Source organism: Saxophila tyrrhenica, assembly GCF_035928015.1.
Source record: "Saxophila tyrrhenica strain CCFEE 5935 chromosome Unknown scaffold_9, whole genome shotgun sequence".
Lineage (NCBI taxonomy): Eukaryota > Fungi > Ascomycota > Dothideomycetes > Mycosphaerellales > Extremaceae > Saxophila > Saxophila tyrrhenica.
The window spans coordinates 119,824-133,507 of record NW_027041741.1 but is presented as its reverse complement, the minus strand read 5'-3'; the positions used below and the strand labels follow the sequence as shown (position 1 = coordinate 133,507).

Genomic DNA, 13,684 nt, shown 5'->3' with positions numbered 1-13,684 from the left:
AAGAGATAAACCAACTTCACCTTCAACACGATAACCCAACAACAACTGTACGACACAATGGACACGCTCAAACGACCACTCGATGCCACACTATCATCCTCACCAGCATTCGGCACACCACTCCACCCCATCCCCGCCCAACGACCGCCCCCACCCCCACCAGCATTCAAGCCCGCGATACAAACGATACTACCCATCATCCTCCCGCCTGCAACACTGCGACCTCTGGCCTTCCGGACGTTCACGAAGAAGCACAACCTCACTCTCAATGCTTCGGCTCTGCAGTCATTAGCAACATTCATCGGAAGACATTGCGGGACAGGATGGAGGGAAGAGGGGACGGGCGAGAAGGTGTTGGAGGAGGCTGCCCGGTTATGGAAAGCAGAGGGTGGCGCTGTAATTGTCGAGGATGGGGAGAGATTGAAGGGCATCCTCAAGACGCTGGAGGGTAGCATGAGTGGCGGGAAGGTCGGGTTGGTAAGGAAGGGCAGTACCGCCATCAGCCGACAGAGCAGCTTTGCGTTCGGCAACGACAGTGCTGTTGATCTGACCAAGGATGGGATGCGAGGCATGCAGAGACCGAGTCTGGGCAACGAAGAACGGACCAGTAGTTTTGGTCTGAGCAAACTGCACGTTGAAGATCCAGCCGACGACGAGCACGACGACGACGAAGCAAGCACAGATCCCAGAGCATGGCTCAAAGTCATCTCAGCCTTCGACCAACCGCGCTTCACCTATGACGTCGAGAAGAAACACTTCATCCCTTCGCCCATCAAACCCAGCCCCTTTCCACCACCGTCACACAAAACAGCCATCTTCCGGGAAAGGTACAACATCATCCACCAACGCCTCCTCCGGAACGAAGCCTTCCAGGCACCCTCCTTCTCTGCTGCACTCCAGAAGTCCCGGCGAGACGGCGGCGGTGCAGCGACCAACTACAAGATCACGCCCGTAGCCAACCTTCTCGGCCGCGGCGGCTCATCCCATCTCCTACTCGGCCAGCTCATCGTCGCGCCAACCGGCACACTCGCTCTCAACGACCCGAGCGGCAGCATTAGCATCTCCCTGGAGCACGCTACACCCTTCCAAGGCGGCACCGACGAGAACGCCCAGCCTTACTTCTGCCCTGGCATGATCGTGCTGGTGGATGGTGTGTACGAAGAAGACTGGGCGGGAGCTGGCTCTTCCGGTCTCGGAAACACTGGAGGTGTCGGCGGCACGATTGGCGGACGATTCATCGGTTTCGGAATTGGTGGGCCTCCTGTTGAGAAGCGCGATGCTAGTCTCGGGGCAGGAGAGTCCGGTGGTGGGTTTGGCTGGACGGACTTCATGGGGACTGGCTCGGATCGTGCTGTCGGGACACGCATGCGTAGGTTGGAGCGGCGATTACTCACAGCGCCTGAAAAGGAGGATCGGAGGAAGATGGTCGTGATGTCCGAAGTCACGCTCAACGAGCCAGCAACGCTCCTTGCGCTGCGGAAGGTCCTGTCGCTCTACACATCATCACCGCCCACGACGTTCCTCCTAATGGGCAACTTCCTCTCCGCCGCGGCGCTGACAGGGACGAGAGACACCGACAGCATCGCCTACAAAGAAGCCTTCAACGAACTCGCCGCTCTGTTAGCAGACTTCCCATCCCTACTACGACACTCGACCTTCGTCTTCGTACCCGGCGACAACGACCCCTGGGCCTCCGCCTTCTCGGCCGGTGCGTCGACCCTGATACCACGGGATGGCGTCCCCGAGCTCTTCACGAGCAGGATAAAACGAGCATTCGCCAATGCAAAAGAGGCTGGTGATTCCTCAAAAGGCGAGGCGATCTGGACAAGCAACCCAGCACGCCTGAGCCTCTTCGGTCCAGCGCACGAAATCTGCGTCTTCCGCGACGACATTTCTGGACGTTTCAGGCGGGCAGTCGTAAGGATCGGCCAGGCGACGAAGAAGGACTCGCCCCTCGAACCGGAGGAACAACAACAACCACACACGAACCTCAACCCCAGCGACGAAGACACCGATGGCGACATCCTCATGTCCGGCGCCCTGCCCTCTTCCCCCCCTGCGCCGCCCTCACCACCCCAACCCCACCTCGCCCCTCCAGTCCAACCCGTCCAACCTCAAAGCGACACCGAAGCCTACCCCCTCCTCCTAGCCAAAAAAACCATCCTCACCCTCCTCCCGCAATCCACACTCTCCCCCTTCCCCCTCTCCCTCCGGCCAACACACTGGGACTACACGCCCTCGTCCCTATCGCTCTACCCCTTACCGCACACGCTTGTATTGGCGGATGCGGAGATGGAGGCGTACAGTTTGGTGTTTGAGGGATGTTGCGTTCTGAACCCGGGACGGCTTGTGGTGGATGGTGGGACGAATGGGAGGGCAGGGAAGGGGAAGAGGGTGGGGTGGTGCGAGTATGATTCGTGGACGAAGAGGGGGAGGGTGAGGGGGGAATGGGTTGGTTGAATAAATGCGTTCATAGAGTTGGATACAAAGCGACGTAAACATGAAGTTTATGTGGCTGATTTATGATGAATGGAGGTCGCTGTGTTCGCACTATACATATATCACAACCCCCCTCAACCCTTCCTTCTCCTTTCTGACTACCATCTATCATCACCAGCTACTAAATATCTACACCTCCTCCCAACATCACCTCCCCGCACTCCCCCTCCCCACACTCCTCCCCCTTCCGGACCCCGCCCTCTCCTCCACATGCTCCCGATGCATCCGATTTCTCAAATGCACCTCGAAATCCTCCACCACCCTGCCGGGCAACGCCGTATACAACTTCCCTGGACAATCATTACACTTCAGCCTCGGCGCCCAGAGGAACTTCACCCCCTCCGGCGCGCGCTGCCCGACTTCCAGCCCGGGGACTTTCTCGAGCGTGTTGGTGGTGGTTGAGATGGGGTAGGGGCGCATGATGGGTTCGAAGGAGGAGTCGGGGTGGGTTTGGCGGAGGGTGGTGATGGCGGGGGGCAGCCAGGGTGGGGGTGGAGGCTGGGAGTGTGGTGTTAGCGGATGTTGTCAGCGGTGGGTATTGAGGGGGGCGCCTACGGGTTCGTCGTCGGGGTGGGGCCAGCGGGTGGCTTCGGTGCGGCCTTGGTCGTCGTACTGGAGGCCTGGGGGTTGCTGGCTGGTGCCCCGGGCGGTGGAGGCGCTGCGAGCGTGTGCGCCGTTGGGCTGAGGAGTGCTTTTAGGTGGAGGCACGGATTTTGGCGTCAGTGCTGATGAGCCGAGAGCGCCTTTGGCTGGGGTGGCGAGGGGAGGTGGTTGCGAAGCGTAGCCAGACAGCGGATACTCGCTTGCTCGCTTCTTCGCGCGGTATTCATCCCACCATGACTTGAGCCTGGCCTTGCCGATGCGTAGCTTCACGACCAAAGTCTCATCTCCGATCACACCCTCGTCCCGAAGCATGCTCCTCCGCACCGAAGTGCGAGGTTCAGGAACTGCCAGCGTCTGCGGATCCGGCGTGACAGAGCGACCGTAATTCGCTCGCATAGCCGCCTGTGCTGCTGAAGCTGCACCACGCATGCCTCTCGTACGAGCAGTGGTACCAGTGTTGACCACGGAAGGCGCAGGCGAGTCAGCACCAGACTCCTCGCTGTCCATGTCCTCTGAATCAACATCGCCATCTGCTCTCGCACCAGCCCGTCGTCCAGCCCTGCCACTACGCCTCGTCTTCGTAATGCCGGTCATCTCCATCGACTCCGCAGCGCCTGGAATCACAGAATGCACAACGAGTGAGCGCACTGTACGCTGCCTCTCCTTAAGATCGGGCAGAGCAGGGCCGCCTCTCCTGTTCAGCTGCCGTTTCTGCGCGCGGTGCTCTCGCATCATCGAGGTCTCTGTCCGTTCCAGCTCGGCCTCGCTCATTTCAAACATGAACGGCGACCAGTCCTTCTGCGCTTGATGTGGCCGGAACGCGCTGTAGATTGGTGCCGGCAAAAAGCTGTCTCTGAGATCTGGATCTTCGACCGGCCGACCATCGAAGCAGTGATTTGTCAGATACAAGCTCTTCGTGTAGAGCTGGCTCTGTTCGCGGATTGAGTGAGCAATAGCTGTGGTGAACTCTCCACTGAGCGCATTCTCCCACGCCATCGATCGCGCGAACTCCTCAGGAGAATTCAGCGGGTTATTGATGTCCCACTCAAACTGATCAACCAGCGTAATCCGGCCAATGGTGATATTGAGCTTAATCAGTATCCGCATTTCATCATCCTTGTGCTCGGCATACGGTCGATGCGGTTCCAGCGGTCCGTCCTCGACGATCATATGCGGGTAGAAGTTGTGGATCTGGTCCTGCATCTCCGCCTTCACCTGCCTCGCAACCTCGTGTGTCGCCTCGGGAGGTATTCTGAGGTCTTCCAGAAGATACTCGGTAAACGTGTCCTGCGAGATGAGCTTCTCGTGTAGATTCCAGGTGAATGTATCTCGTAATCGCAGCTTGTCCAATTCGAGATCCAGCCGGATGGGTACCAACTCTTCGTGTTGTTCCGCCTGCTGCGCGTTGTCCTTCCGTGGTATGCGTATTTCTCGCGCTCTTCGGCCTTTGGGCGGTGGACGCGTCGCCTGGTATACGATCTTGGGCGGTCCATCGGTCGTGCGGTTGCCGTAGCCCATGTATCCCGGTCCAAACACTGCTCCTGGCCTTTGCTGCCGCACTTGTCGCACCTCGCCTACGTAGTATTCCTTCTCCAAGTCCTTCCACTTCGATAAGCGCCGCGTCCGGTAGGCCTGATCATTCATCGCAACGCCATGCGTGAGATCGCGCTGGACGTAGCGGTCTAGCAGAACCTCATCGTGCAGCTTCTGCTCCTCTGATGGCGCGCTCTGGCTGCTTCCAGCCTGGCTCATGGGAAGTTGTGTGCCATCGCGCGACCTTTTCCTGCTCAACTGAGGGCCACCATTCGCCTGCGGTGTCCCGTTCGCAGAGCCGCTCTGCCCAGCACTCGCATCAGGGCCGACTCCTGCTGCAGCCATGGTTTCTTTAGCTCTCTGCTTGCCCTCGCGTATGCTATCATGCGTCGTCGAGCTGGGTCGCGATTGCTCGTTCACACCACCGCCGCCATTCTCATTCGGGGTTCGCACGGCTCCAGCACCTCCGTTCCATTGGTCGTTGCTCGATTGCGCTTGCTGGAGTGATCGGTCGCTGAAAGGTTGATGGCTTGGCGTGGACATGGTCGAGGTGTGGAGAGGGGAGAGGAAGGCGTGGAGTGGTGGTGGTAGAGGCGCGTCGCATCCAGGTATCGCGCCGCATCAACCGCAATTGTCTGTCATTGTCAGCTTGAAATGATCCTTCACTCGATCTCATGCCCGCCAATGTGCGCTCCATGCCTGGGTGACACGGAGGGCCCGCGGCTGAGGCCATAGAGAGGCCGCCAGCAGCAGAGCGCCAGCGCGCATAGGGGGTCCCGAGCATCAGAAAGGCATGACTGTAGAACATACCTGAGATGAGTCGAGTGTAATTAAAGCATGTGCTGGGTCACGCGTTGCGTCAACACGGTTCTGTCGCGCCTCGACCTTGCTTATCCCGACCTCATCCACTGTCCTTCCCTTCCATTCCCGGAGCAGTTTTACCGAAGTCTTGGCAACGCCCAATTGGGCTACAACATCCTTCGCCTGATACGAGATCCCGAAGGATTGAAGCGATATCAAACGCAACACCGAAGAAGCTACTGATCATCTAGTGTGCGTAAAGGCTCTCGAGAACAAGACGTTCCACGTGGAGAAGGCGCATCAAGCGGAAGGACCGAATGGATCAGATTAAGCCACCTTCTCGATCGGGAAGGAGGAAGTTGAAAGACAATGCCTCAGAATTTTGGGATTGAAGCCACCGTGAACGCCTCGACGCCCTCGCCATGCACTGCTGGATATCACTACAGACTGCCCGTCGCTCCCCGCTCGTGAGGAAGCGTCGCGCTTCAATGGCCCTTTCTTTTTGCGCTTCGCTAATCGGCCGTGTCAACTCGTACAGGTGTTTGGCAATGTTGCACCAGTGGTGTGCAATTCCCCCCATGGACGCTTTTCCTTGAGCGAAAGACTGCACCGACCGATATAACTGAGCCTCTTCTCGTACAGTCTTAGTTTCGAACGAGGTCGATGCGGACCTGCGGCCTATAACAGCGAGTCCAGTCTCGTGAAAACACTCAAGCACGCAGCCACAACCTAAACACACCCGTTAGCGCAATCTCCGACCATCCCATCTACAATCAAACTCACCTCCAACTGCAACTCCTTCTCCTTCGCCGCATTCACCTCCTCCCGCGTAACCTGCTCCAAATTCGCTCCAATCGCCGCCCCCACACCCCCCGCTCTTCTCCCAAAAGGCCACTGCGAATACTCCGCCAGCAACTCATCCACCTGCGCAAAAGCCCTCTCCCGCGCCTCATGCGTCAGCGTCACCAGCGCGTTCTCCAGCACATTCGCGGCGTAGGCCGCACACAACATCGCGATCGTCCGCAGATACCTAAACTCCATTTCCTCGGGCAGGAAAGGCGTAGCGGGGAGGACCACGGTGCGTTGGGTGAGGGCGTTGCGAACGCGGCGGCGGATCTCGTCTTTGGCTCCGCCGTCGGCGACCGGGTGGGTGGCCATGTCGAAGAGGAGGAAGTTGCGCTTTTCCGTGCGGAGGATGCCTTTGTCGACGAGGCCTTTAGCCAGGCGTTCGCGGACTTGTTTGAGTTGGTAGCCGATTTTCATGAGGTTCCATGTTTCGCCTAGAAACTCCATGTTAGCATTTCATGTCCCCCACCACACGCCTCCGTTGCCAGCATAGCATTGACCCGGGTTAATGTGAAAGAAGCCCAACTCACCGCTCATCAAATCAATCCAACTACTCACACTCATCTTCTCACTACTCTTCATCATCTTCAACGCCTCATCCAACAGCACCTCCCCCGTCAACGTCTCATCCACCACCTCAATCACCCGATCCGCCAACGGGAACCGCCGCCTCGAACTATCCTTCTGCATACTAATCCTCCCCCGGAAAGCCAGCTCAATGACAATACACCCCCGCAGCGCGTAGCTAATGTTATCATTCCAAAAGCTCAGGTACCCTTGCTTGTCCTTCAACCCCAACAGCAGCACTTCCTCCATCAGCGTAAGTTTGGGCTGCTTGTTGCGCTCCGCGCTCTCGCTGATGTCGCGCGGGTCGAAGGCGATTTTGTGCCCGTTGGCGCCCGAGGTCTCGTAGCCCGTCTCTGGCGAGCGGAGGTCGGGTTCTTTCTTGGGGGCCGGGGAGGAGACGCGCGAGGGGTCGCTGTCGTCGGTGGTGGTGGTGCCGCCGCCGGCGCCGCGGCGGCGCGTCAGGCCGCTTGTGCCTGACGCCGAGGCCATTGTGTGGGAGGGGGAGTGGGTGTAGTTCGGCAGCAGTATGGTCTTGGAGAGGACCAGGTGAAGTTGTTCTTTAATCGAGGCTGAACATGAGATTTAGGCGGACGTTTTTGGCGGCGGAGATCGGGTGGGGAGTGGAAGAGATCGTTGTAGACTCGATCACCGTGTTTACAGCTGAGTATTAAGCAGTATAGCAAGTTCTAGTATTTCCGTCGCAATGGAGAGAGTGTCACAAGAGCATGTGAGGTTAGAGGTCACAGGCATGGGGATTGATTCACGGGCGAGCTGACCTGCGCCAAGGCGAGCATTGGATTGCTTGTGAGACCATCTCAATATTTGCTGATGAAACGAACAACGACAGAACAACATGCGCATGCGGTGGGTAGAGTTGATAGTACACGTGTATCAGACGCCGAATGGCCAGGCTAGCATGTACAAAACCGACCCTGATCTAGCCGTTTCCCAGGTCTCGCGCCTCCTCTGCTGGCCTCGTCCTTCTCCCATGTGCTCTCTCGTCTCGTCAATGCGTGCCGCTTAGTGAGCTGCTTGATGGTCAGTATATGCGTGAGGCTGCAATTCAAATTGTCGTACCATCTGGTTGCGCCATAATGTAGTCCACGGCTTGGTTGACTGCATACTGTTAGCCTGCGCTCTTGCCCAAGTCATTGGCATTCACATACCACTGTGAATCGCATCCGCCTCCTTGTCTGGAATCTCGATGCTGAACTCCTGTTGCTTTCATCAGCACCGCTTCTCCTGCGAAGGCAAGTCTTCAGCGTACCTCCTCAATCGCCATCACAACCTCCACGGTGTCCAAGCTGTCCAGTCCCAGGTCGTTGGTGAAGTGCGAAGTCGCCGCGAGCTATCCACATCAGTCCTGCACCTTCCTCTATCATCACAGCATTCTCCATACCTTAGACGGGTCATTGACCTGCACACCTCCAAATCAGCACACATCCACACCCCCATTCTTCTCCGCAACGGTACCTTATCAAAGTTCTTCAACAAATCCATAATCCTTCCCGTAACCTCCTCCTGTCCCAACCCGGACGCAGCGGCGTAGCCTCGCGCAGCCGATATCGAGATCGCCGGGGTGGATATTCTTGATGTCACGAAGGGGCTGGCGACCGCTCGCCGTATCGCGGGCTGCTGTGCTCGGGCGCTGGCTTGGGTGAGGCATCGTGCGGAGCGGACGAGGGCGGTGCGGAACATAGTGGCGGTGGTAGGGTTTGTAGAAGGTGGGAGATGTGTGATGGGGTGGGTGATTCGGGGTTTCGATGGAGCTGTTTGGGCGGAAGCTTTGGCTCTCTCTCTCCGCGGGAAAGTCTGAAGGCGAAGGCGAAGGCGAGCTAGGGTTGTGCAACCCTGATAACGAGACTGAGACAACGTGGACCTTCTACACTGGTTCTTCGTTCTTATGCCACTGGAAGTATTTGTTGCCCATCTTGATCGATTGGAGCTATTGCGATAACCTGCTCGTGAATCTTGACAGGTCCTATATTGTTCAAAGCCCATCACATCCGCCTTTAATGTCGCCCAACCCTTTTGCTCATTGATATTCTTGAGGCTAAAACCTCCAGCAGTCGAGACCACTACCACGTCCACCATTAAGACTACGGCGGAGAGCACGCAATTACGAAGAAGACCAAGGTGCCCATTGAAACAATCACTGGAAGATAAGCGGTACAAGCCGCTACCAACCCAAGCAAGGAATCAAGCATCCTGCATCGATGCACATGCACCAGCCGCGCCCGCTATGATGACTGCACCCGATAGTAAGCATGCCAACAAACCCCATCGCTAATACTCAAGCATGATCAATCTGCTGCGCCGCCACGTCTTGCAAAGGGGCCATTCTGTAGTCGGCAGTGCTGCGCTGCAATCTTGCCCCCATCTTGCGCGTGTTAAATGGACGGTGCTGACGGGTCGATTTCCTGTCAGCCAGCCAAGGGTGAGAAAGTGACTGTGTCTCTCTCGGTGTGATGTGTTTCAGCTTTGTGCTGCTGTGACACTTTTCTGCGGCGAAGTCTCAAGTCGCCGTTGGGCGGTCTGAGACACGCTGCGTCGTATTGTTTCGTAGTTTTGGAGCGAGTCCATTCTGGTGGCTCGATCGATGTGACGAAGTGGAAGACTGGCCTTCTCCGCTCATGTCTTACCGCCGGCCAGACGGCGACGGATGAGCTCCTGCAGCATCTCCAACTCCTTCCTCTGCTCTGCGGTGAGCGCCTCAGTCTGCTCAGACACCGGTGGCGAGGGAGGAATGGTAGAGCCCGCCGAGCGCTTCTTCACAGCATTCTCAGCGGCTGTCATGCCGTCAACCACGTCGCCTGGAGCTTCAGCCTGTGATGTTCGTTAGCATGCCGATGCAACCATTCAGACAGTGCTGCAGAAAAGAAGCAACTTACAATCAACGCTCCCACCAAGTTCGCAACCTGATCAGCTCCCAGAGTGAGATCACTATTCTCACTCGCGAACTGCGCAAGGTTGAGCGCCATCTTCTTGTCGCGGAATGACCGCTTGGCGAAGTTGGCTTGCTCCAGTGGGCCGGGTTCGTTGCCTGGTTCTTGTGCGATCGCACGAGCCGTGTCGTAAGCGTGCTGGCTCCTCAGCTGCTGAACGCGTGTGCTGGAACATGTGTCAGCTATCATACATCTGATGTGAAGGTGACAGACGAAAGACTGACTTCTTGACCTTGTCGATGAAGTCGAGCTTGATGCCCGACGCCGGTAGCCGATAGACCACGCCTTCATCTAGCCCTTCTTCATCGTAGAACTCGGAATCGGAGCCATCGCTCTCGTCGTCGACGACCACATCAATGACGCCGTTATTGTGGAATCCACGCTTCATCGAAGCCTCGACGACTTTGGCGTTCCTGGGCTTGCGAATGTGCACTTTGCGGGCGACGCTGCGGGGGTTGAGCAGACTGGTGTCGACCTTACGCAGCTCATGGTCGGAATGGAGTGGACACATCCAGTCGTGCACCTTGTCGCCGTCCTGGTTGCGTGCTGGCGGGTTGCTGCGGGGAGGGTCCATGCAATCGAGATGCCAGTATTCGCCACAGAAGTCGCATGGGATGATCGGGCGTGAGCCACCAGACGACTTGCCGCAGGAGTAGCATAAGATCGTCTTGCCTTTGCCATCCTTGATCTTGGTGAAGTCCGGCGGCTCATCTGAGTAGCCCGGTCGATTCCTGTGTAGAGTTAGCGATGCTGTTAAGATCTGGCCTTGCAGCTTGATACGAACCTGGTGCGCGTGTGAACCGACTCAACGAACGAGCCGGTCTTGTCGGTAGCGACGCCCTCGAAGTAGTCTCTGATATCCTGTGGAAGCGCAAAGTTCGATGGGTTGAGCTTGCGGAGACTGTTGAAGAGCGGCGCAAAGAGGCCACGGTGAGGTTTCTCCGGCGAATCGGTGATGGGGCGCTTCGCCACGCAGATGTAGCAGTACCATGGCTCGTTCAGCTCACTCGCCTCGTCGTTGAGCGGCGGATCGAGACATGCGAAGTGGAATGAGCGATCGCAGCCATCACAGCAGAGCAGATACCCGCTGCCTCCACAAGCCGAGCAAAAATCGTTGTTCTCGGAAAGCTGTTCCTCAAATGTTAGATTATACTTTGAATCAACCTTGTGCATAGAAATGGAAACAGGCGATGGAAGATGATGTCGCGGAAGATGCATGGGGTGTGTTGGGATGTTGATGCAGGAGGATGGCAAGGATGCGCATCGGGAAACTTCGTGTGCTCGAAGTCGGGAGTCCGGAGATTTAGCGCGCGTTGTCTTACCTCTTCATTGTCATCATCGGCTGGGCTCTCTCTTCCTGCGCCCCTTGCTCCTGGCATGCCCCCGTAGGCTGCCAGCTGTTTCTTTTCGGGCCTGATTTCGCGAATACTCGTCAGCGTGTGCCTTGTGAATTCGTGTTTGGTACGACACAAGGCTTTTGTGCAGCCCCGCATCTCAACAATAGGTGAGAACGCCATCGTCCAGCGTGCATTCCATCAAGCAAGCATGCAGAGAGAAAAAGCAAGGGTGACAGCAAAAGCAGCAAAGTCACTTCATGAAGTGAGGTCGCCGCTCATGGCTGGTCGCGAAAAAGGAAAAAAAGAGGAAAAGGTGAGTACTCACGATTGCTTGGTCTTTGCCTTCTTCCCGAAGGCCTTTGCCGGTGCTTTCGCTACCTGCGGCGTGCTCTGGCGTGAGGATGCTGGCGTAGAGAGCGGCGAGTCCAGATCTGTGGAGACGGCGCGGCTTGCGCTCCGACTGCCCATACGGGTGCCGCTGGTGTTCAGTGACAGGGTCGGCGGCGCGAGGGTGGTGCTCTGGCGCGCACGTAGTCGAGACGATCTGCTGTCAGCTGGCTCACGAACACTGCTCTCCTCGAACTGAGCATCGCGCGTGATGCCCTCGTTGAGCTTCTGCTTCTTCGCCGCAAGTGCCAGGTCACGTTCGTCCTCCTGCAATTCTGCCTCTGCCGAAGACCTCTTAAGGTTGCGGTTGGGTGCCGTGAGGCTTCCGCGCTCTGCAGCGTGGTCCTTACCTGTGGTGGTGGTTTGCTGTGCCGACGGGCCGGGGGCGGCGTCAGAGGCAGGCTCGTCGAGGTCCATGTCATCGTCCGGGTTCGAGGTCATGTCGGTCAGTGAAGAATCGCTGCCGTTCGGACTCCCCTCACGTCTCTTCGATGGTGACGCAGACATGGTGACGGTTTTGCTGGTGCGGTGGCGGTTTGGATCTTTCGATGGCGATTTCCAGGTGAGTGAAACTTTTGTGTCGTGATAGTTAGATGTTTCAGTAGAAGTTCTGGCAGAATAAATTTCAAGTTCACGTGGTGTGAGGTCGGAGGGAGATCGAAGCGGCAGCGAATGTGTGCCGTTTGAGTCGTGCGGGTGGTCCCGCCGCGCCTGCCTTCTGGCTTCTGCTTCCTCTTTGAGCATTTTCTTCGCAACCCTCACGTGCTGCTGGAACTGCTTGGTCTCTTCTGGTGTGGCTTTCTGTGCAAGAATCGCTTGCATCAATCGCATGAGCACACCGTTTTTGAGCGCCTGCAGGTAGATTTCGTAGACAGCAGCAGCCAGGTCAGGCTTGCCGCTCTCAAGAGCACGCATCTTGGCCTCGTTCACGATGGCACCCAGCTTCGTTCGGTCGTAAGACTTGGGATCCGGGGGCACGAGCTTGGTCTGCGTAGGAGCAGGAGTTTCACTCTGGCGCTTCGGGGCTCGTGGCTTCGGTTTGCGTTCTTTCTTTTTCCCGTTCGCCTTGGGAGCGTAGTCTGCATCATCCTCATCATCAACGACTATGCGAGGGTGCGGCGATGGTGGGGCCTGCACCACGGCACCCGTCTGCGGTGCTGGAGTCCCTTCAGGCGTCTCCTGAGCATCTAGCCCACCACCCGCAGCGCTCCGCCCCAGCACAGACTTGCGAGCACCTTCTGCCTTCACTCTTGTCTTCACTCTTGCGTTTGGCGCCTCCCCCAGTGGCTGCATGTGTTCCGACACGCCATAGTATGACACCCCTGCGTGATCGCGATAGCTTGGCTTCTGTGCCAACGGAGGCTCCAACCATGCGCTTCCCTCCATCTTCTCCTCCTTCACTTCCGTAGCGACGGACTCCTTTCGCTTTCCCGTGCTGCCGTTCGGTGTGCGAGAAGCGCTGCGGTCGCGAAGCGTGCGAGTACCGAGCATGTTGTAGCGAAAGGAGCATGCGCCGCTGTGGAGGACCGTTAGCACACCGTATACCTCGGGCGGATGATAGATTACTTTACCAAGGGCGATGCGATGCCTTCTGCGCCTACTGCAGTGTATTTGCGGTGTTTGGAGGCGTGCAACACGTAGACTGTCGCGTCGACTTGAAAGTATTGCGCGGTGTCAGAGGAAACGGGAGCACTCCCGTCCGAACTTCGAGCAGGGCACTCCAGTTTTCCGCACAAAGCAAGACGACCTCTATCACCACATCTAAGACACCTTTGCAGTCAAACAATTCTGTTTCACTGCCAATCTCACCATCAGTCAGTTACTGACAATGTCAAGGATGACTTTTGCGGGCAGCATCTGAATGGTGGTTGTTCAAGCCTCCACTCAGACTCGCCACTCTAGGCACCTCACCCCTCCTCGGCCGCTTACTGTCCGAAGTGATGAGGTATGTCTCAGGTTTTATTTCACGTACTCGCAGTGAGCTATTCATCATGCTATAGTATGCTTCGCTATGCTTTTGGAACACTCTCCTGAGAGAGAGACTCCTGTGAATTTCATCATCGTCAGCCCCTGAATAGCATGCCACTTTATCCTGCAGCACTGCAAAGAGCAGCTATGAGATCAACCTCTGCAGAGGCCCTGACGGTTCGTTGAAGGCAGGTAGAG

The 13,684-nt window shown here is 57.2% G+C and overlaps 5 protein-coding genes across 5 annotated transcripts; 1 reads left to right on the top strand and 4 right to left on the bottom strand.

Annotated features, from left to right (window-relative positions):
• Positions 1-57: 57 nt before the first annotated feature.
• DPB2 (DNA-directed DNA polymerase epsilon, subunit B) lies at positions 58-2,460 on the top strand (the record flags this gene model as incomplete). Its single annotated transcript, XM_064803201.1, has 1 exon — positions 58-2,460. The coding sequence occupies one exon, from the start codon at positions 58-60 to the stop codon at positions 2,458-2,460; it is 2,403 nt and encodes an 800-aa protein (XP_064658116.1).
• Positions 2,461-2,646: 186 nt separating this feature from the next.
• On the bottom strand, positions 2,647-5,178 carry SNF5 (SWI/SNF chromatin-remodeling complex subunit; the record flags this gene model as incomplete). The annotated part of the gene is made up of 2 exons (XM_064803200.1): positions 2,647-2,997; positions 3,055-5,178. The coding sequence occupies 2 exons, from the start codon at positions 5,176-5,178 to the stop codon at positions 2,647-2,649; spliced, it is 2,475 nt and encodes an 824-aa protein (XP_064658115.1).
• Positions 5,179-6,080: 902 nt separating this feature from the next.
• On the bottom strand, positions 6,081-7,338 carry VPS74 (Vacuolar protein sorting-associated protein 74; the record flags this gene model as incomplete). The annotated part of the gene is made up of 3 exons (XM_064803199.1): positions 6,081-6,107; positions 6,220-6,716; positions 6,813-7,338. The coding sequence occupies 3 exons, from the start codon at positions 7,336-7,338 to the stop codon at positions 6,081-6,083; spliced, it is 1,050 nt and encodes a 349-aa protein (XP_064658114.1).
• A 574-nt stretch (positions 7,339-7,912) lies between these two features.
• On the bottom strand, positions 7,913-8,547 carry ACP2 (mitochondrial acyl carrier protein; the record flags this gene model as incomplete). Its single annotated transcript, XM_064803198.1, has 5 exons — positions 7,913-7,965; positions 8,016-8,064; positions 8,117-8,197; positions 8,249-8,266; positions 8,323-8,547. The coding sequence occupies 5 exons, from the start codon at positions 8,545-8,547 to the stop codon at positions 7,913-7,915; spliced, it is 426 nt and encodes a 141-aa protein (XP_064658113.1).
• Positions 8,548-9,480: 933 nt separating this feature from the next.
• On the bottom strand, positions 9,481-13,009 carry LTR77_005955 (uncharacterized protein; the record flags this gene model as incomplete). Its single annotated transcript, XM_064803197.1, has 6 exons — positions 9,481-9,675; positions 9,741-9,960; positions 10,019-10,525; positions 10,579-10,922; positions 11,117-11,207; positions 11,457-13,009. The coding sequence occupies 6 exons, from the start codon at positions 13,007-13,009 to the stop codon at positions 9,481-9,483; spliced, it is 2,910 nt and encodes a 969-aa protein (XP_064658112.1).
• Positions 13,010-13,684: the final 675 nt, after the last annotated feature.